Source organism: Panthera onca, chromosome C2 (assembly GCF_046562875.1).
Source record: "Panthera onca isolate mPanOnc1 chromosome C2, mPanOnc1 haplotype 2, whole genome shotgun sequence".
NCBI classification, from domain to species: domain Eukaryota; kingdom Metazoa; phylum Chordata; class Mammalia; order Carnivora; family Felidae; genus Panthera; species Panthera onca.
In genome coordinates this window covers 2,413,156-2,435,652 of record NC_138347.1, presented here as the reverse complement: position 1 = coordinate 2,435,652, position 22,497 = coordinate 2,413,156, and the positions used below count along the sequence as shown (strand labels likewise).

At 52.7% G+C, this 22,497-nt stretch overlaps 1 protein-coding gene across 3 annotated transcripts in view; it reads left to right on the top strand.

Annotated features, from left to right (window-relative positions):
* Positions 1 to 605: 605 nt before the first annotated feature.
* The window catches only part of TRAPPC10 (trafficking protein particle complex subunit 10), an 86,324-nt gene continuing 64,432 nt past the window's right edge, over positions 606 to 22,497 (top strand). The window contains exons 1-2 of one of the 3 annotated variants that reach the window (XM_078452703.2): positions 606 to 844; positions 19,646 to 19,727. In XM_078452703.2, the coding sequence (XP_078308829.2) occupies positions 778 to 844; positions 19,646 to 19,727 (149 nt within the window). In that variant the 5' untranslated portion in view covers positions 606 to 777. The remainder of the gene's footprint in view (positions 845 to 19,645; positions 19,728 to 22,497) is intronic. The other 2 variants (XM_078452702.2, XM_078452705.2) reach the window with 2 other exon arrangements.

Below are 22,497 nucleotides of genomic sequence, written 5' to 3'. Positions count from 1 at the left end.
GTGCCTCACCGGTGCCCACATGCCCCCCCCCCCCCAGTGACCCCAGGGTCGTCCCAGTGCCCACGTGCTGTCAGTGCCCCTCAGGGTCACACCAGTGTCCAGTGATCCCCGGGGTCATCCGTGTCCGCGTGCTGTCGGTGACCCCCGGGGTCGCGCCCGCGTCCAGGTGCTGCCGGTGAGTCGCGGTGGCCGCCGCCCCCGGGCCCCGAGTCCCAGGGGATCCGCACGGGGGGCGGCGGCCGCGCAGCCGGGTGGCCAGACGCTGGGGGGCGGTGGAGGCGTCCCCTCGGCCGTGGGCCGTGGGCCCGAGGGAAGAGCCGCGCGTCCCCGCGTCCCCCACGCCGAGGGGACCCTGCTGGCGGGGGCGCCCGCAAGTAGACCGCGGCGCGGGACCCACGCCGGGGACCGCGGTCGCCTCGCGTGGAGCCGCCGCTCCCGGAAGCACGTGGGAGCCCCGCAGGGCCGCGCCGGGCCCGCCCCCCGCCCCGCCCCCCGCCCCGCCCCCCGGCTGTCGGAGGACAGCGCCCGCCCCCGGCCCGGAGGCCTCCCCTTTAAGCCGCGCGCCCCGGAAGCGGTAGCGCGGCGGCGCCGGGACCGGAAGTGGAGCGGCCGGCGGGCGGCGGCGGCGGCGGCGGCGGCGGGCGGCCGGCTCGGGAGCTGCCTCGCGCGGCCGGGCGGGCCTCCCTGTCGCGGCGCCGCTCAGGCTCGGGCTGGCCCGGCGCGGCCTCGGGGCTGCCCATGGGGCGCGGGGGGCCGGGCCGGTGACGGCGGACGCCCATGGACGCCCCTGAGGCGCCGCTGCCGCCGGTGATCTACACCATGGAGAACAAGCCCATCGTCACCTGTGAGTCCCGTCGGCGCGGGAGGGGGCGGCGGCCGTTGCGGGGCCGCCCGGCGCGGGCTCCCGTCCCCAGCCCCCGGCCCTTGCGGCCCGGCCCCCGCGCTCCCTGCCCGGCCGCTTCCTGGAACGGAGGTGTGGCCGGGGCGGAGGCTGCGGCGGGGCCCTCCGAGCGGGAAGGCGACCTCCGACCCCGCCGGGACGGCCTGGCGGGCCGGGGCCGCTGCACTTGGACGGCCCCCGGGAGGCGCGCGCGCCCCGGAATCGCGGGCGCGGAACGGGGGGCCCCGCCGTGCGGCCCCGTGCAGCCCCGAGGCTTGGCAGGCGGCCCCGCGCGCGGAGGGGACCGGCCTTCCCGGTGGGGGCGGACCTGTCCTTCCCGCCCGCCGTCCCCTCCGCTCCCGTGGGAGGGTCTCGTGGCTCTGAGAGTTGCGAGCGTGGACGAAGTTTGCGTGCGTGCGCAGTTCGCTCCGGGAAGTGGTAGACGTAGTGGCAGACCGAGCACACGACGCCGGTGATGGGTCGCAGCGGTGCGAAGTGTGCGGCCACCGGCCTGACAGCTGCCGGCCGAGCTGGGCTGCGAGCCACCCCCAGTTCCGGGCGCGTTACCCGCGAGCCCTCCCCGCGGCCAGAGGACAGACCCGCTGCACGGGTGAGGCACGGGGGAGCGTCCCCCTGGCCGGCTCGCTCTCGGGACAGCCAGACGGGTGGCTCCCTGTCGGGCGTGCGCCACATCTAGGCATGCACGCGGGGCCCGTTTGCTTTGCAGAAAGAAAAATTCTACTTTTTACGGGAACTTTAGGGTTAGATGCTTAAAGGAACACGGAGGCTAGAGGAGATGTTGAAAGGTCGGCTGACGTTTTGATGTCTTGCAGGGAGGTGTTTCAGGCTGTTAGGATTTTTGACCTGTGACGGTGTTCAGTTCGTTGCCAGTGGTCTTCTTCTGCAGCACAGTCGGGGCGCCCAGGCCCTAGTGGAGTCCGCTGTGTGGGCCTTGAGCACCTCCCGTCCCCTCCCTTTATTCTCCTTTTCTGGTTAGGACGCACTCCTGTGTGCGCCCTCTCGTCGGACCCTGAGAGGTGGCGTGTTTAAGGTTGAAGCGGGCTGCTCGTCGTGACGTGGTAGACCTCAGGGAGACGGGCTGCGTCTGCTCTGAATTTGGACCCTGGCGTGGTTCAGCAATAGCTGTTTTCTCCCCCGGAGTATCTGTCACCTGAAAGTCTTACTCAAGGTGTTGCACCCGCACAGCTTCAGCCCGGGAGGACAGATGCGTGTGGCCCTGCGGAGGCCCTGCGCTCTGAACCCTCCGGGAGGAGGGGCCGGGCTGGCCGCGGTCTTCACCCTGTCCAAGTAATCCAGATCCTGGAAAGGCCTCCCCCAAGTGCGGGGCGCTGGGAGCGCTGGGGGATCCCCAGAATCTAATTACAGCTTCTGCCCCTTGGCTTGTCTTCTGTAAGCACCTTCCTGGAGGGAAAGCTCCTGGGTGTCCTGACTTCGTGCGTGAATTGTTACCCCGAAGGACAGCGGTCCACAGGGGTGTTGGATGTTCGCTTTTATGCACACGCGTGTGACCGCTAGAGGACACGCTCTCCTTTACGGCAGGTTTGTCACGAAGGCTTGTCCCCTGTGTGGAAAGCACACAGAGTAAGTGTCTGAAAAGGCACACAGCCGGTCAGGAGGCTTGAGAGAATGTTCGCTGGGAAAGTAAAAAAGGTCCCTTTAAACGTGCCACGTTCTAGGAGACGTGGCTTCCCCGTTCACACGTGAAGCTAGCTTGGTGTTTCCGTGCCAGGGGCTGACGCTCCGGGCGGCACCTGTCTGGTCCCTTCTCCGGCCCGGCTTTGCAGGGAGGAGCTGGTAGTCCCAGCCGTAGACAGGATCCGCCCCAGGCTGTGTCTTAGTTTGCAGCGCTTCTGTTCTCCACGTCTGTTGGCCTCTGGGCCGCCCCGCACCTGGGAGGTCGGGCCTCGTTCCTTTTCTGGCGAAGGCAGAGCCTGTGCTTGGTTTTGATGTTTCTCGTACAGCTTGGGACGGCTCACTTTCAGTGGAAGTGAATCGTGAGGACCTTCCTGACGAGAATGTGGGGTGGGGCTGGGTCGGGTAAGTTTAGGAAGTGCTTGTACGTACGTGGCCAGGAGAAGGGCGAAGAGCGCCCAGAGACTCGGGTAAGTAGGCTGCGTTATCACTTGGCAAGCTGGCTGGGTTTTTTTGATAAGATTCTGAAGCTGCCTGTAAAGCATCCTGACCTTCAGCCCGTCACTAGCAGTTTCTCAGCCTGCTGCTCACTTCCTCCTCCCGACTCCCTCAGCAGGGGGTGTGTCTAGACCCGGGACTAGCTAAGTTAGTGAATCCCAGAGAAACGCAATGCACAGGGAGGTCGGCCGAGCGGGTAGTGGTGCTTAATAGCGTGACGAGTTCCCCGATCGGAGCGGTTTGAATACCTGTAGGATAAGTTATTAATCACGAAAGATGCACAGTCTGAAACAAACCCAGCAGTTTTATTTGATCTAATTTTAAGTTGGGGCTTAGATTCCCTCCCCCCCCCCCCCCCCCCCCCCCCCCGGCCACTGGGTCAGTTGTCTACTGTGGAATGAAGACTTAGGTTTCTGTTCCAAAGGTATGTCGGGAAAGATATGTTCCTTTCCCAGCTCTCGTTTAGTGGGCAGAGTTAGTGTAATTCTACTGATTTGTGGTGTTTCTTTGCTGACGCTGGCATCACGCCTAAAATGGCACATACTGTCTCTCCACCTGGAAGTGCACAGTATTCGAAAAATAATAGTGCTTCATCCAGATGATCTGACCAGTCACTTCTTAGGTTGCGTACTTTATTTTTCTGAATCTCTGTATTTGGTTGGGGTTTACATCTGACATTATACATTTTGAAAGGGGGAAAAGGCGACAAAAACGAGCACGTATGTAAATGCTTTGAACCTGGTTGGAGTTTGATCCCCCACCCCCTATGGTTTTTAAATTTGCATGTTGTAATTTTCCACCCACCCTGAAAGTATGATGCTTGTGATTTAATCACTGTCTCAGTTTGAGTACCAGAAAAGTAACTTAAATTGATGCACATAAATGTAGGTCTTGGTCCATATTAAATTTTTTTTTTTAATGTTTATTTATTCTTGAGAGAAAGAGCAGGAGCAGAGGAGGGGCAGAGAGACAGAGACCCAGAATCCGAAGCAGGCTCCAGGCTCCCAGCCGTCAGCACAGAGCCGGACGTGGGGCTCACACCCACGAACCGCAAGATCGTGACCTGAGCCGAAGTCGGACGCTCAACCGACTGAGCCCCCCAGGCGCCCCTAAATTCTTAAGCCAGTAGTGAATCAGTAGTGGAGATGTGGGAGAGACGTTTGTCCTTAGGGAACCTCCCGCTGTTCCGTGAGGTATATTTGGAGGGCAGGGACCGAAGGAGGTACCAGAGGTTCTCACCCTGCAGTTTGTGTGTCGTGTATGTGTGCGTGCTTAACACGGGTAGGTCTTTCACGCGTGACCTAGAGCACGTCACGGTCTCTTCCTCATCTGGGAAGTAGTGATGGTGATAGTACCAATCTCATAAGGTCGATAAGCGCTCGGAAGAACCAACGTGCAAGAAACGTTAACCAGCAAGCAGTGATTTCTAAACTTTTCTTTATTCACAGTGCCTTCAGCGTCTCAGTAATTTTTTCATGGTATCTCTAAGTTAGGAAGAAGACTTCAGGGGCACCTGGGTGGCTCGGTCATTTGGGCGTCCGACTTCGGCTCAGGTCATGATCTCGCGGTCCGTGAGTTCGAGCCCCGCGTCGGGCTCTGTGCTGACGGCTCGGAGCCTGGAGCCTGGAGCCCACTCATGCTCTGTCTCTCAAAAATGAATAAACGTTAAACAAAAAATTTAAAAAGAAAAGAATACTTTGTAATTCCACTTATTAGTTAGGTCCAAATAATTTTATTAAGTAAGTATTATGTCTTAATGGTAGTTATTTGAGAAAATAATACACATATATTAGAGGAAACATTTTGATTTTCATTCTTAGATAACCAACCACAGTAACATAAATGGGATGGTTGTACCTGTTGGGCACTGTACAACTTCTGTAGCTTGGGAGTCGGATTGGACAATGCCATCCTCTGTGTGTGTGTGTGGGGGGGGGGGGGTTTATGGTACTTTCCTTTTATCCTGGCAACCACCCTGTTTTATGATATAATGATGTCTTTGAAAGGAATGTAGCAGGACCTGATACTGAAACTGAATACCTCGAGTGGGGTTCAGTACCTCTCAGCACTGCTGTCTTCCTCATAAATTCAGAATACTGTGTGATGGGGCCTCTGTGGGTTTGCTGCGGTACCGGGAGGCACCAGGGTACATGGCTTGGAAACCCACGTTACTAGTGTGTTACCTCTAGGGTGGATTTGAAAGGATGATGTAGAAGGAAAGTTCCTTTTCTGTTTGGATTTGCTTACAGGCCCGATTTACAGGATGTGTTTGTGAAGAGTCTCCAGTGAAGTGTGATTTGTTTATGCAGGTGAAACTCCAGGGTCTGATTTTCGTTCCTAAGCTCTGCCGGGACGAGGTAGTCCAGTCCGGCGGACGTCACGACCGCGTGTGCCCAGAGAGGAGCGGAGCACGGGGCGGCCTGGCACGCTGGTGGGGACCGGCGGCCTGGGGGGGCCGCCTTCTGCGGGCGTGCAAGGGACGGGCGGAAGCGCTGCTCGTCTCAGAAAGCTTTTGGCCGGTCGTCAGAGCGTGTGCTCCCGGGAGCCGCAGGGTTCGGTGTGTGCGGTCACGGGGTGCTGGTCCCCCGCCGCCTCCGGTGCCTGGCGCTTCCCGTCCCGCCGCCACCGGCCGCCGGCCTTTGGTCCCCTGGGCGCACCGGTCGCTCCCGCCTCCCTGAGCCTCTGCCACCCTGTGCCCTGTGCGGCCTTGGCCTTGCTCCCTCCCGTGCGGGCGTCTTTCCTCTGTAACTGCTCTGGGCGGGAGTGCACGTGTATGCACGTGCGCTCGGTGTTTGGTCGCAGAGAATATTTGGTTTTTCAGCGGAACATTGAGGACTCCTCTCTTTCTCCCACAACTGGCAGTCAGGCTGCCCACAGTCGTTGTTGACCTCTGACATTTATCTACAATCCAGCCACTTCTCCCACCTTTGCTGTCGCTCCCCCGAGCACCAGCCAGCGTTGCTCTCCCGGCTCTGCCCCAACGGCCTCCCCGCCGCCTCCCCGCCTCCGCCCCAGCCCTTTGAAGCCGGTTCTCCCTGGGGTTCGGGCGAGCCCGCTATAAGAGAAGTCCCGGCGTGCACTTCCCTCGCTCCGGACCCTTCCAGGACCGCGCGTCAGCTGTCCCTCTACACTGGTGTTTTCTAGACGTTTCGTCCAGACGGAATCCCGTGGCGTGCAGCCTTGTGGCTGCCTTTTTGTCCTCAGCGGTGTCTGGAGGCTGATCGTCCTCGTCCTTGGAGGCTGTGCCTTCGTCTGCAGTCCGTTCCTTTCATTTGTGGCTAGTGGGCCGCCCGAGGGATGGACCCCGTCTTGTTGGGCTGTTCCCCAGCTGGTGGACGTTCGGAGTGTTTCCGCTTTTTGGCTGTTGCGAATAGTGTGGCTGGAGCATTTGCGGGTCTATCTGTGTGGACCTGTTGTCATTTTTTGTGGGGGATTCTTAGGAGCCGAGCTGCTGTGTTGTGTGATAAGCTTATGTTTAACTTTTTAAGAAACTGCTCAGTTGTTTTCCAAAGTGTCTGTAGTGCTTAGCCATGGCCACCAGCAGCGTGCGAGGGTTCCAGAAGCTCTGTATGCCCGTGAACACACACCTGTCGGTGTTTTGTTTTTTTTTTTTTTTTATTAGAGCCATCCCAGCACACGTGACATGGTGTCTGATTTTGGTTTTAATTTGCATTTCCCTCACGACTAGTGAAGTTGAGCATTTTTGCCAATTCTTAGTAGCCTTTTGTATATCTTCTTTAGTGAAATGTTTATTCAGATATTTGGTCCTTTTCTTTTTTGATTTTTTTTAATGTTTGTTTATTTTTGAGAGAGACAGAGCACAAGTGGGGAAGGGGCAGAGAGAGGGAGAGAGAGAGAGAGAGAGAGGGAGAGAATCCAAAGCAAGCTTCGGGCTCAGAGCTGTCAGCACAGAACCTGACACGGGGCTCGAACTCAGGAACCGTGAGATCATGACCTGAGCCGAAGTCACATGCTTAACTGACTGAGCCACCCAGCCACCTTGCCCTTTTTTTTTTTTTAAGTTTATTATTTTTTGAGAGAGACAGTGCCCCCATGTGTGCATGAGTGAGGGAGAGTCAGAGAGAGAGAGAGAGAGACAGAGAGAGTAAAGATCCAAAGCAGGCTCTGTGCTGTCAGAACGGAGCCCGATGTGGGGCTTGAACTCTTGAACAGAGAGCATGACCTGAGCCACAGTCAGGAGACGAACGCTTAACCGACTGAGCCACACAAGAGCTCCTGTTTTGCCCTTTTTTAAATTAGATTATCGTTGAGTTATAAGCGTTCATTGTATTTTCTGATACCTGTCCTTTCTCAGATCCATGATTTGTGAATATTTTTTTCTAATCTTTGGCGGTCTTTAATTTTCTGAATGCTGTCTTTCGGAGTACAAACATTTTTAATTTTGATGAAGTCTCATTGTTAATTTTTTTACTTTTGGGTGGCGCTGTTGATATCGTATCCAGGATCTCTTTGTTCAGTCCAAGTTCATTGTAGTTGTTTGGCGGTGCATTTGCCTGATGATTAGTTCTTCTTATGTGTTTATTGATGACTGGACCGCTTCTGAGTTGCATGTTCAGCTGCGTTTACTTTGACATTTAAGAGGTATAGCCCAAAACATGACTAAAACACGAATTGGAATGGTGCTAGGAAAAAATGTGCATTCTATTTTGTATTTTATGCCATATACCTTAGTTTCCTAGGGCTGTTGTAACAGATTATCGGAAACCTGCCGGCTTAAAACCATGGAAATCTGTTCTCCTGCAGTTCTGGAGACCGGAAGTGGAAAAGCGAGGTGCTGTAGGCCGTGCTCCCTCCTGCGGCTCCTGGGGAAGACCCTTCCTGCCTCTGCACGCCGCCAGCAGCCCCTGGCATCCCTTGGCTCGGAGCTGCGCCTCTCTCGTCTCTGTCTTGGGTCCGCCTTGTCTCGCGTGGTTCGTCTCTCTCTGCATTTGCTCCCCTGTCTCTTATCGGGACGCGTATCGTGGGATGTAGCGCCCACCCGGATGATCTGGGGTGATCTCATTTGAGATCCTGAACTTCATTCCATCTACAAATCCTTTTTCCAAGTAAGATCCCAGCCGCAGGTTTAGGGGTTCGGGAGGTGGACAGGTCGTTGGGGGGCCGAGTTCGTTCCCTGCCTCCGTGTCTGCGTTGGCATCCGGGTGCACATCAGCCAACGTCCCTCGCGCTTCCCTGGTTGTGTAACGCGGCCTCGGTCGTAGAGGTTTGTCTTTGCCGTTCTCTTGACCAGGGGAATGATTCCTCGGCATCTGGGATTTGGGGCTCTAGATGTTGGCACGAGGTGGGATGGTCTCTTGGAAAAAGTGAACGTTTTTGGTAATGTCTCTCTCCTTTGTTATTTTCCCCTGGGCGGTCAGTGCCTTTAGTTAGCTTCTTGTGCTTGTGTTCCGTGGTGTTTTGTTCCTTCATGTTCTTTTAGGTCCTTGTTTGCAAAATTTTAAAGAAAGTGAGCAGAGAAATTATGAGGAAACTGACAACAGGTTTAGACCTTGGTTTCACTGGGAACTATTGTAAGTTTGGAATGTTTCTTGTTTTCAACAGGTCTGTTTAGCATTCAGAAGTAATTGTGTACATTTTAGAGCTAAAATTTTAGGTAGAGCCTTGGAACTAAGAATAACCTTTTCAGGTAGTGATTTTTACTAGCTTCACAGCTCCCCATTTACGGGCACTTTTGGATCAGTGGATCAGTTAGTAGGTTTCTAAGTGTGGAGGTGAAAATAGGATGGGCCGTCAGGGGTCATTTTGAAGGTGAAGACGCCAGGGCGGGTTCGGCTGTGCCCGACCAGGGTCCCTCAGTATTTGATGGCACAGCGAGGATCGGCCTCCTCCCGTGCCACGACTTTACCAAGTAGGTGGGGAGGCAGACACCGTCTGCCCACACTGAGGGGGGGGACTTGTCTCTAAAATTACCCCTCAGAGAAATCCTTTGCCATAGACTTAAGTGAAATAAAAATCTCGCTTCCTAAGTCTCAGAACCGAGTAAGTCAGCCGCGCTAGAAATCCTCAGTGTGATCTCATCCATTCTAAAGTTGCATTCGTAGCCTGGGAGCGTATTCGGACCCCAGCACTTGGCGTTAATCTCTGCTGCAGGGTGCCCTGTGCTGCGGGGCCCGGGGCCCTGGCTGTCTGGCGTAGGGTTGGGCTCCGCAGCGGTGATGTGTGCAGGCGCATCCGTGAGCACAGACCCCAGCCCTCGTAGAGCCTGCATTCCAGCAAGAGGAGGTAGACAGTACGCATGTGCAGTAAATTACGTAACTGTTGCTACGTGCTGTGGGAAAAAAGAAAAGGGGAAGGGAAGTGGGAGAACTGTAGCATTTCAACTTTTTATTGCAAGTATGGAGACTGGCAAACGTGTACAAAAGTAGTAAGAACGGGGTAAAGGAACCCCGCCAACCTGTCACCCAACTTCAGCAGTTGGACGGATTGGCCAGTCTCGCACGTCCAAACCCCCATCCCCCTAATCCCGTGTTATTTCCGAAGCAAATCCCAAGTGTATACGCTTATCCGTAAGTGTACGTGTTACGGACCAAAGGTTTGGCTCCCCTCCCCGCAGTTCCTAGGTGGGAGCCCCGCTCCCCAGTGTGGCAGTATTGCGAGACGGGGGTCTTTGGGTGGTGAGCGGGTTAGGAGGGGATGTAGGCCCCGGGGATGGAGTCAGAGGCCTATGAGAAGGGGGCGAGCACGCGCCCTGCCTCCTCCTGCACGGCAAGGAAAGGCCACTGAGCACCAGGACGGGCGAGGCACCAACCAGGAAGAAATCAGGCACCTGGAACTGAATGGCCAGCACCTTGATCTTGGACTTCCGGGCTCCAGAACTGGGAGAAAACAACTCCTGTCGTGGTATTTTGTCATGGCAGCCGGAGCGAAGACAGCGTGTGCCTTTCAAGACAGCATATCTCTGAAAGACCGGGACTTTTATTTTTTGAAGTTTATTTACTTATTTTGAGAAAGAGAACGAGCTGGGGAGGGACAGAGAAGGAGAGAGAGAATCCCAGGCAGGCTCCGTGCTCTGTGCTGAGCCCAACTCAGGTCTCCGTCTCATGACTGTGAGATCATGGCCTGAGCTGAAGTCAGATGCTTAACTGACTGAGCCGCCCAGGCGCCCTGGTGTTTACATTTTCAATGTCTTTTTTTTTTTTTTTTTTTTTTAAATCTTTGAATTAATTAGTATACCAGTAGGGTTTTGAGCTCAATGCTCTTCTGGTCTGTCTTCAGATCCCGGTTTCCCTCTGTCTCTCTTTTGAGGTTTAATTAACTGCTCTCTCTTCCAATTTTCTTTCTTCCCCCCTGTTCTGTGGGTACTTGGGGATGAGAGAGGTAGAGAGAGAGCTGCATCAGAATCCCCTAGAGGGCTTGTTAGAACCTGACCCCGGGCTCCACCCTAATTTCTGACTCAGCGGGTCAGGGGTGGACCTGGGAACGGGCATTTCTAACAAACACCTTGGTGATGGGGCTGCTGCAGGCCCAGGGAGCCACTTAACGCGGTGTCTTTCACTCAGCCGTCGACGGTGACTCGTGAACACCGAGTTAAAACATTTTTAATAGCTCTCTGATGTTTGGATATATCCCACTAGGAGCGCAGTCAGACTGCCTCCCTTGTCCGACTTCTTTCTTGGTGCTTATACTGCCCACCGCGCATACATTTAACTTCATTTGTTGTATTTTTTTCTGACGTTTTTAGGGAAAGCTTTTTAGAAGTTTAACCTTGTTTCGTAATAATGTGAATATGTACCTGCTTTCAAAATCGTATCTTCCAAGCAAGGTGTATGGACAAGAAGGCAGTGTGTACTTGGCTCCTCTCCACCCTGTCCCTTCCTTCTCCAAGTATTCTCCTTCCATAAAAAAAATTCATACGTATTTGTACTTCCCTTTCTGGGGTAGGAGATTGCAGACCACACACACACATTCCCCCCCTCGCTTTTTTTCTCAACATTTCCTGGAGATCTTTCCTGTTGGTGTTTTCAGTCCCGCAGAACTCTGTTATGTAGCCATTCCGTGGTTTGTTCTCCTTGGCCCCCATCCGGGGAGAGAAATGGTTTTGTATTTTGCTGTTTCATACAGTCCTGAATCAAACAGCTTTGTGCGTGTGTCTGTTGGGATAGGTCCCTTCAGGGATTGCCGGGCTACGGAAAACACGTGATTTTGCTAGGTGTTGCCAAATTCCCCTCCATGATGGTGCGCCCTTTGGAAGCTACAGCTGGACCTCACTGAGAAGGTGGTCTTTGGGAACCCTAGGGGAAGAGCGGTTTTAGGAACCCTTGTCTCCAAAGCCCCAGAGCAGGGGCGGGCCTGTGGCAGGCATGATCTCTTGAACTCGTAAATGCTGTGTGTGATTCAGACTGCTACAGTCATTTCGTATTTTCTTTTCTTTTTCTTTTTTTTAACTAAAAAAATTTTTTTAAAGTTCATTTTGAGAGTGCGTGCATATGCAGAAGAAGAGCAGAGAGAGAGAGAGAGGGGGCAGGGGGAGAATCCGAAGCGGAGCCCGACGTGGGACCCGAACCCACGAACCATGATTATGACCTGAGCCGAAATCAAGAGTTGGAGGCTTAACCTACTGAGCCACCTCTCCATATTTTCTTTATTTAAAAATATGTAAACCGACAAGGGCTAACTCTTCAGTGTTCTTTATTTAGATGCACTCATCCAGTCTTCTTTTTATGTTTCATCTCCTGAGTTTTAGGCCGCGTTCGATCCGTGAATGCCAGAGAAGGGGACTGTTGTCCTGGTTAGAATTGTTTACTCGAACCTTTTGGCGCTCTTGGCGTGTGCTAAATTGTCTTCATGTCAAAAAGGAAGGCGACTTTGGGGCTTTATGTCTTGTGCGTAGTCTCTGCGTGTTGGCTGTGGTTCCTTTCCTGCTTTCTCCCGCGGCACACAACTCGATTACTGCTAGCGTGGATTGTGTTTTTCCCCTTTGATCACACCCGGGGTAGTAACTGTTCTAGAGACCGGCTGCTGGGGGAGAGAAGAGCGGCGTGGAGAGCGGCCACGTGCACACGTCACAGCGGTGAGAGCAGGGTGCAGTGGGTGTGCCTTGAACTCCAGTGCTGGAGGGGCAGGATACACGACTCGTGATTTAACATCTGTATTTTGGCAGGACGGCGGACGACCCGACAAGGGAGCTCTCCATCATCCCCATCATGTTGACTGTGGGAAATTACTTTTCTTTACGCTTGGCCTCTGTGGTGCAGCGCTGTGGGAGGGAGGGCTCACTTGCTTCCCAAGCATGCGCCTCGCGATGAAGGGAGGGCAGTGTTTATACGCAGAAGCGAGGGGTCAGTTGCCCATCTTACAGGACAGACTACACCTGGGTTTCTGCTTCTAGAATCTGAATGACTTCTGGATCTTCTTTGTTTTTTCTCATTAACCTCACTCCCCACTTCCAGTCCCCAAATGTGAAAACCTTGTATGTGCAGATACTCGGGGAGGACCACGGGGGAGGGTTTCTATATCCTGTGACTATGCATCTGACATTAGGTTTCCCCACGAAAGAGCTACCGGTTTGAAGCATTCATTAATTTTCATTACTGTGCTGACATGGTACAGGAAGTATAGCAAATACGCTTTACACATGATTGAACGGGCTGGCGGGACCTCCCCGCTTGTGACCTTGGACGTTTTTATCGTCCGTTTGAAAGTCCGTTCTCCGAAAAGCTGTTGAGCAACGGAGTCATGTATGGTCTGTGGGCAAGTGCATGCGGTGTTCGGGTCACTGACGGTGCTCTCTCTTCAGCCCCCCGTTTTCAGACGGGAACACGCTGCCGGCTGCTGAACCGTAGCTTGCGTTCGTTAACCGCAAACCCGAAGAGTGGCTCTTTCTGAAGATTTTTCTGTAAGGCAAAGGCTAGATACGTTATATATTTCCTTTGACGTATTTGTTCAAAGGTAGAATCATCTAATCCCTCGCTTGGAAGGGCCTCGACATTGGTCATCCGTCCCTAGTCCAGGCACCCCACAGCTGGCCGCCTCCAGGGTCCCGGCGAGGAGGTCCTCAGAGCGGGGACACCCAGGCCTCCAAACGCAGGCTCCTCGGTCTCTCACCGGCACTCATTCACGTTGAGTTACAGCCCGTCCCGTCTTGGCCACCCGTCCGTGCGGGAACCTGTGGAGTCCCGCAGGCTAAGTCTAATGCTTTTAAGATAAGACATTGCCCGTTAGATTGTCGAGGACACCCGCTTTGCTAACAGGCTAAAATAATCTGGACGTCTTCGAGAGCTTGAGATCAAGTGAGAGGAGTGTTTTATTGGAGTAGTTACTATTTCCCTTTACTAAGATTATACTAAAGAATTCGAAGAACAATTATACTGTATGAGAAATTTGTATCAACAGATATTTAAAAGCTTTATTTAAGATCTTTTACCCAACATCAATCTGCAACTAAAAATACTGAGCTTGAAAATACACGTATTAATTATGAGGGAAGCTACCCATCAGCTGCAAATTGGCTGAACCTTTTGTTTTTCTCTGCAACTCTCTCATGGTTATAGTGTCCCGATCCTTTTATACTTCTGTGTTAAGATTTCATAGCTTTGCATGTTTAAGGGCTGGTGACTGGTAAGCAAATGACAGAAATGTTCACTGTTGAGGGAAGGAAGTGTCTCCCGGAACCTGTATCTTCAGCCAAGCAGCATCGACAGAGCCTGTCTGCAGATTAATCAGCACACAATAAAAGAAATAGAGACACAACCCAGAGCCGTAGAGAAGAATGTTGAGTGCAGAGCCAGGCTGCCTGGAGGTGAGTCAGTCCCAGCTTTGAGGCTTATTGGTTGCTTGACCTTGGGCAGGTTAGGGAGATGCACCTGCTCGGGCCTCGGTTTCCATTTGCGGAGTGGCCTTCTCTCCTCGGGCCGGCTTGCGAGTGCAGAGCGCGTGTGCCCAGTGCTGAGGGTGTCCCCGGTGCACTGTGCTGTGTTTGGACAGTAAATGGACGGCCCCTCTCTGACTTCTTGTAGCCAGCTCTCACCTGGTGCCAAACCGCCTGTAGCTTAGCAAGCCCTCCTAGAACCTCAGAAGAAAGATATTGTGCAAAATTTGTCGTTGTTGCAAATTAAGCGCTTTAATTTTTCTTGTGGTGTTGTAACAAATTGTATAGACTCAGTGCCTTAAAAGAACACAATATATTATTTTAGAGTCGTGGAGGTCAGAAGTCTGAAATGGGTCTCATTGGGCTAAAATCAGGGGGCCGCCGGGCTGATTCCTTCTGGAGGCTCCGGGGGAGAATCCGTTGCCTTGTCCTTTGCCGGCGTCTGGAGGCTGCCCGCGTTGTTCGGCTCACGGCCCTTCCTCCGCCTTCAGAGGCAACAGTGACCAGTTGGGTCCTTCTCAGGATGCCACCTCTTTGGTTCTGGCCCTGCTGCCTCCCTCCTCCCCCATTGAATTACTCTCCTGTGAGCACCTTGGCCCTCCCGGAGGATCGGGGATAATCTCTTTGTTTAAGATCACCCGAGGAGCAGCCCTGTCTAGCTGCACCCTTGCCGTGTGAGGGAACGTATTCACAGGCTGAGGCAGGCGGGACCGTGACGTAGATTCCGAAATGCCCTTCCCACGTGTCTCGGGGAAAAAAAAAATCATGGGAAGTAACGGTTCTACAAGTGTGAAAACCCTGTGTCCTTCCCAACTGACAGTAACTTTTAACTTAGCCTTGTGTTTCCCCTGAGGCATAATTTATAGCTGTCAAGTACTCAAACCACATTTGGTAATTTATGCTACTTTTTCTGTAGACCGTTTAGTGCCAAATTCAATCCTCCTGTCATAATTGAGCCCTAAAATCGTTTAAAAATTGTTGCATAAACATCGTAGGAACATCAGATTTATAGCTTTTTGAAGGTAGGTACGGGCGTTTTTCTTTTAGGTTAAAGAGAATACCTTTATGTTATTTTAGTTGAGACATCCCATATTCCTGACACGCAGAAAGCAAACACCCCTGTGATCTTGTCCCTCAGATAGAACCCCTTTGGACGGTTTGCTTTGGACGGAGACTCCCAGGGGGTAAAGTGCCAGTTGTCGGTCTTGTTTGAGGCATTTTTGCACAAAGCAGGGCATCCTGACGTCCTCTAGTCTGTAAGTGTCAACCTAACGTTGATTCTGTTCCAGCTGTTGTCCACTGTTACGAATGAAAACTCTGGGGGCGCCTGGGTGGCTCAGTCGGTTAAGTGTTTGACTCTTGGTTTCGGCTCAGGTCATGACCTCACCTCTTTCTCGAAAGAAAGAAAGAGAGAAAGAGAGAGAAAGAAAGAGAGAGAGAGAGAGAAAGAGAAAGAAAGAAAGAAAGAAAGAAAGAAAGAAAGAAAGAAAGAAAGAAAAAGAATTCAGAATCTGAATCTCAAAAATTTGGACACTAAATAACTTTGTGACTTTGTAGTTGTAGTGGACCTAAGATAAAGGCTTCGTGCTCAACGTGATTGAAGGTGAATGTCGTACGGCTCTTCTGGTTGCTGTAGGACAAATGGTCTAGGGTTGTGTGGGCAGCTCGTGGCTGGCCTGGCGCTCGCGTGGTGTCGTCAGGTGGGGGGTGGGGCATCTGGGGCTGCTGTTACGCTCTGGTTAGACTCTCATCTCAGTGACAGCATCTTGGGTCAGAAAAGACTGTAGCCGACAGGTTTCTATTTTTAGTTGTGATCGACTTCTTTGAAGATGAGAGCTGTTTCAAAAATAGCTGTTTTCCTACTGCCGGTGATCTAAAATCGAAGTGATACATCTGTATCTGAAGTCATATTTTGTAAATTGGACACGTTAGTGTCTTTTTAATGTTGGCATAAGTTCCTAATTACTTTCTCTACAATTGAGTTCCCAAGCCCTTCTGTTTTAAAGGTCTGAGAAAAATGTTGAGTTTGTTGAAAAAGACCCATTTATGCTTAAATCACTGAAGTCATATTTTTTAATTCTTTTTCACTCTGTGTTTAGTTAGTTCCTATCTGCTTTTAGCATAAAAACTTTTGAATAACATGATTAATACATATAAATATATACTCGTAAACATTTCAGAATACAGTAATAGTTCAGGAAATAATGAAGGTCCGGCCAGTCATCTGACAGCATGTAACAGAAAATCCAGTTAACTACTGGCATAAATAATAAGAAAACAGGTTCATATAATCGGAAACCTGGGACTCTGCCCGCCTTTGTTAGGGGTGTCTGAGCTGGACTTTGCTCAGCGGGTCTGGGCGGCGCCCCAGGTGGTTACAGCCCTGTCTTCAGAGCAAGGTGACTGTCCCAATGTTTCCCTTCACATTTGAGTGGCTCCTGTGCCTATGCACCTCTCCCCCCTCCTGCCAGGGTCCTGCCGGCAAGGCAGTAGCCGGTGCAGAGGGTGACTTGTGGTCCGCGGCCCCCTGGAGCCGCCTATGGGTGTGGGGGCCACTGTGTGCTCCCTGGTCCTCCTGTCTCCACGTGTCCCCTGGAGTGACGAGAGCGGGGTCATACGTGTAGTCACATAAGCAGGGAGAGAGGTTTATGTTAATGGGATTATGCTTTGAATTACCCTTAGTAATTATTTTGAAGTCTCCCCTTTCCCTCCCTCTCTCTCCGTCTCTCTCCGTCTCTCTTCCTCCCTTTCCCTCCCTCCCCTGTCCCCCTCCCCCCCCCCCCCCCCCCCCACACACACATATACACAGGGATCTTAGTTGTTGCAATAAATACTTTGACTTTACTTTTTTAATAGGGTTCTCAGGGTGGAAAAGTAAACAGGACAATTTCCTGAACAGGGTTCTCGAAACTTGAGCACATCAGTCTTAAGCCTCATTTTTGCTTTTAGTAGCTACTTAAAAAAAATTTTTTTAATGTTTTATTTATTTATTTTTTATTAAAATAATTTTTTTAACGTTTATTTTTGAGAGACAGAGACAGAGACAGAATGCAAGTGAAGGAGGGGAAGACAGAGGGAGACACAGAATCCGAAGCAGGCTTCAGGCTCCGAGCTGTCAGCACAGAGCCCGACGTGGGGCTTGAACTCACGGACTGCTGAGATCACGACCTGAGTCGAAGTCGGCCCTCAACCGGCTGAGCCCCCCAGGTGCCCCCGTAGCTACTTTCACAGAACTGAATCCTTGGTGTTTCTCCCTCTGTTGCCCATGGGATTAAAGTTGAAACATCAGCTTGGACGTTCTGTCTGTCTTACCATTCAGACCTCAAAGCTCTAAGGACTTTTCTACTTTGTGGCTATTTGGGGACTCTACAAAGCATGTGTTGCTAATTACTTATCACATTAGCTGAGATTTCATTAAGAGTTTTAGCCTCAACTCCTGTCTTTCCCTCTTCGTGCTCTGACTCTCCAGAGCCCGTTTTCAGGGGGCATCGCAGGTTTTCATAACCCTCGATCTGAAGGTTGAAGAGAATTATGATAATAGGTGTGTATTCTGGAACATCATGGTAGCTTTTCTCTATTCTTGTTCCACAGTGTAGATAGAGCCTCAGTGGGTTAGAAGAATTTGGTCTCCAGATGTAAATCAGGGGGCACGGTTCTGTCTGCTCGGGCTGCCTTTGTGGCTGAAGCAACCGAAACTTGCAGTTCTAGAGGCCGGGAGTCCAAGATCAAGGTCTCAGTAGGGTCTGCTGCTGAGGCTTTCCCTTCTTGCCATGTAGACAGCTGTCTTCTCTCTGTCCTCCCACAATCTTGTCACATCCCTGGTGTCTCTCTCTGTGTGTTCACATTTTCTTTTCTTAGAAGGGCACCAGTCAGATGGGATCAGGGCCCGAAGACCTTAAAGACATCATTTAACGTAATTGCCTCTTCAGAGACCTGATCTCCAGATACAGTCCCATTCAGAGCTACTGGGGTTAGGACTTCAACATGACTTTCGTGGGGGGACACGGTTCAGTTCAGAACAGGCACGGAGGTCAGCCGGTCACATTTAAGCCCACAGTTACTGTGCTGGTTGACCTGTAATCTTTTAAAATTAAATTTGGGACACAAATTAAAGATTTATTCCATGAGAGAATTCAAGAAAATTACAGTCTCCATTTACATGAGTTTTACTGTTAGGATTTTCCTGGGAGCTCGCTTGGTGGGGGGGCATAAGGGGCGTTTCATCGTTCTGCTCTGTGTCCACATGTATGTCCGCTGGAGGCTCTGGGACGAGGACGGACGAACACCAGTGAGACAGGGGACAGCTTCCGTGTGGTTGCCCTTACTGCCGTGTTAGCACAAGCGTGGTAATTTTTGTACATTAATCTTGGAACCTTCTAGAGAGACAGTAGGAATGGCAGTCCACGGTAAGAAATGTGACGCTAACCGAATATTTTCTTTAATGATTTCTAAGGTGGCTGCCAACTGAACGTAAAACATAAAAATGGTTTTTATTTTAACAAAAAATGTAGTAGGAAGAACCCAAAATACTTTGTGTCAGGCCTCGTTCAAGGTTATTTGTGTGGCCGCAGCCCTCGGTATTATTTTCCTACTTCGAAGATGGTCCTCAGAGGCACAGGAGGGTGGCGGCGTCCCCCCGCTGACTCAGCTGGTTAGGTAGGTGGCTTTGGCGAGGAGCCGGGGCCGGGTGGTCAGGCTGTCAGCGCCCGTGTGTCCGGTCCCCTCGCCCCCGCCCCTGATGCTCCGCTGCCCGGAAACACCGCTCCTCTCAGCGGGGACTTGATACCGTTCTGTGGTTTGGGGGAGGCGTTTTGTTTGGTCTCGTCTTGTTTTTTTTAATGTTCACGATAGCAAAACAAGCAACTGTGTTAATGGCCCGCATCAATTCCCAATGATTTCCTTAAGATCAATACGAAAGCAATTTGGGTAATGGTTTTGCTTCAAGTTTGAGGATCCTCGAGCGTAAGGGTTTGAGTCATCTACGTTAAAAGGTTCTGTTTTAGCTTCGGCATGATGTGGTCGTGCTGTGATTTAATGAGAGCTAATGGACTTGGCGTTGCGTTAGGGCTGAGATGACCGAGCCGAGTTAAGCCCGAGCGTGCGGCCCGAAGTCGGGCACCCGGTTCATAACTAGGCCCCGCCCGCAGCCCCGTGGCCCGAGCGCCTCGGCCTCTCACGTGCCGCCTGCATGTCACCTTCCCGGTCGGCGAGGTCGGTGCCTGCCGGCCTGAGCGGTCAGTGAGGCCCGCCGGGTGTGGTGTGTGTCACGTGCACGGACAGTGTGCTGTACGTCTTAGCTCCTGCCAGCGTGTCGATGCGTATCGAGTCTGTTTCAGTGAACAAATTCGTGTTCACTTCTCGGGGTTTCCTTTTCTGCACGGCGTTTGTGGCTGGTCTCACGAAGTCAAGGAAAGCGATGGCTGTGGATCACGGACTCGGGAGGCAGCTGGAGGGAGCCAGCTCCCTCTCTCCTGAGCTCCGTGGCCTTGGGCAGGGCGCTCCGCTTCTCTGATCCTCATCCTCTGCGTGGGGAAAGGGGTCCCTGCCTCGTGGAGGTGCCGTAAGGGAGAAGCTGGGTTACGGGTGTCAGGTGAGATCAGTTATTTATTTACTCGTTTTTTATTTTTGGGATCAGTATTTAAAGGTATAGAACGATCTTGTTTTGTGGTGTCATTTTGCTAAATATAAAACTGTCTACAGTTAGCAACTCAATAAATTCCAGAGCCCATGTTGCCCGTTTTCACCTAAAAATGTTGTAACTGCCTTTCTCTTTATTCCTGTTGTAGGTGCTGGGGATCAGAATTTATTTACTTCTATTTATCCAACGCTTTCCCAGCAGCTTCCGAGGGAACCGATGGAATGGAGAAGGTGTGGCCTGTTTGTTTTTTTTGACTTTATCTCCCTCTTCACTTTTTAGACATTTCTATGAGCAAGTGAGGTAGTCAAAGTTAAAGCCTAAGTTCTAAAGTGTATTGGAACGAAACTGAACATGTCACAAAATCTCTTGGCCTCACTCTTTAAGGAGTGTGTTGGCTTTGTTACCGAGACATAGGGTGGTAGAAACAAGACTGATCTTTTGAGTTCAGGGCCCTCTTTTATAGAATGACGTGCGTGCTTCTTCCCGGTGGCTCAGAGTGTCTTAAAGACACAGGCATTTTGGAAACGAGACCTGCACCCTGACCCCGCACGGAAACAGAAGGTGTCGCCTTCACCTGTGCTCTCAGCAGGACCGCTCTCCTCCCTGAGCTCCTGTGCTCTTCTCTGAAGGATGAGCACGTGTACGGAAAATGTTACATAAAAATTGGGGGGAAACCAGATCAGCCGTGCCGTTTTCCCTTTCCTGTGTATTGTTCATCTCATGACTTGGTCGGAGAAATGGTTGACGTTTGAATTATCTCATTGGGAAACTTCTTTCTGCTGAGATGAGATATATTATTTCTGGAAGATGCTTGGATTTTGACTTGCTAGTTCAGGTAATCTGCTTTTAACCGGTTGTCACTCACACTCACGTAGTCCCGGTTGTCACTGTCACTGCATTCTTTCTTACTGACCAGAGTGTGTTTTCCCTGACACCATGCAGATGAACGTGGCTTTCTGGGTGTCACTCACCAGGGCTCTCTACGGGCTCTGGGCTCGTGTCTGTGTCCGACTGTAGCATTAGAAGGAAATGTGTTACTAAATTTAAAGTAAAGGGCAGATAGAAAATGGGAGAATTGTTCACCATCTGAGGAGGCCCAGCGCCGTCCATGAGAGAAATGATTCGGCGGAGGAGGAATTCGTATCTGGAGAAGATTTCTCATGCACGTTATTTCAACATCCAGAAAGATAAAAGAGGTGTGTCCGCGAAGCAAGAAAAGGGGTTACGAGGAGACAAGGAGAAACTGTGTAGATTCCGCGTGTGCTCATCTCTTCGTGTTCCCGAGCTTCCCTGAGCCGGAGGAAAGGGCTGAGGAGGCGGGAGGGCGCAGGCACGGAGCCGAGCGGGGGGACGCAGCGGAGACTCCACACCTTCCCGGGGAAGGAAGAGAGACGGAGGCCTCGGGAGAGAAGGCCGAGCCCGTGTGTCTGCAGAGGCGGCTCCCAGGGAAGCAGGTGACCGGGCCCAGGACGGCAGCGGGCGAAGGCAAGGGCGCGCTGGAAGGGGGCGGGCGGGGCGCGGGCAGGGAGCGGTCGCCCACCTCTGCGGGACAGAGGACGCCCGCCTCTGCTGACGAGGCACCGCGGAGCGGGGAGAAGTGCCATTCTGGCAGCGGCCGGTCGGGATCTGAACAGGTGCAGCTACGTCGTGGCGGAGCTCGGGCCCCACCCCTGCTCCCCAGGCAGGAGAGTGGAGAATTCCTCGGGACGGGCCGATGGCCCCAGGAAAAGTCCTAGCGTGCTCCCACGTGCTCCCACGGTGCCTTCCCGACTGGAGCAGGAGGCCTTCTGAGGGCCGTGAGCCGGGGAAAGGGACTGCCGGGCTAGCTGAGGCTTGACTGTGTGGGTGGCACTCGGGTTTGCGGCTCTGCCGGAGAGCTTGGGAAGGATTAGAAATGGTGACCGTGGGCGGGGGAAATGAAGAATGCTGCAAGACCACGGGCACGTCACTGAGCTGCTGTAGCCCGAGCGTGTCGCTCAAGCGTGAGCAGTGGCGCACACTTAACGCTAGGGGAAGCACGCGGCAGGGGTGGCAGTCGCCCGCGAGAGGGCCGTCGGGAGGGTGCGGGGTGCGCAAGAGGACGGACGGGCAGGCGGAGCCTGGCCTGCACCCGTCACGGACGGTCGGACATCCTGTCTCAGAGCGTTCGAGGAGATACAGTGGGTTGAATTGTGGCCCCCAAAAGGCAGGTCCATCTGGAAGCTGTGAGTGTGACTTTATTTGGAAGAAGGATCTTTACTCATCTGGAGTAGCGTGGGCCCTACATCCAGTGACAGGTGTCCTGAGAAGACACAGGCACACAGGAGAAGTCCGCTGGGGGTGGAGGCAGCCGTCGGCGCGGTGGTCTGCCAGCCGAAGACCGCCACCGTTTGCTGGAAGGGGGGAGAGACCAGAACGCAGTCTCCCCCGGAGCTTCCAGAGGAAGCCAGCACTGCCAGCACCTTGGTTTCAAACTTCTGGCCTCCTGAGATGCGAGCGAGTTAATGTTGTGTTAAGCGGCTGGGTTTGTGCTAATGTGTGAGAGCAGCTCTAGGGAGCGAGCACAGCCGGGAGGCGGAGGAGGCTGGGCCAGGCAGCCGCTTGTCAGTGTGAGAGAGGGAAAGGCTTTTGGACACCATTTGACATGTTAAAGTAGGTACATGTGGCTCTGATGAAAATTTACAGGTAATTGAGTAGATCTTGGATCTAAACTTGAAGCCGGAACTTTACTGGATGCAGCGAACAGGTGTGTGGTGGAGAGCCACCGGTGAGCCGGAGGACGGGGCTCTGTCGCCCTGCAGCTGGGGCTCAGTGCCGAGAGCACAGGTGCGGGGCCCAAGGACACGCCAAGATATGGGGACAGCCACAGGTGTCGGAGCAGAGGCTAGAGAACCTGGGGCGGGCACCACGTTCCCCGAGGCGGATGAGAAGCTTGCTGGAGCCCGCTGAAAGTCCAGTGGGGTGAAAGCCGACCAGAGCAAACCAAAAGCCGTGCCGGGCAAACAGACGGACAAGGACGCC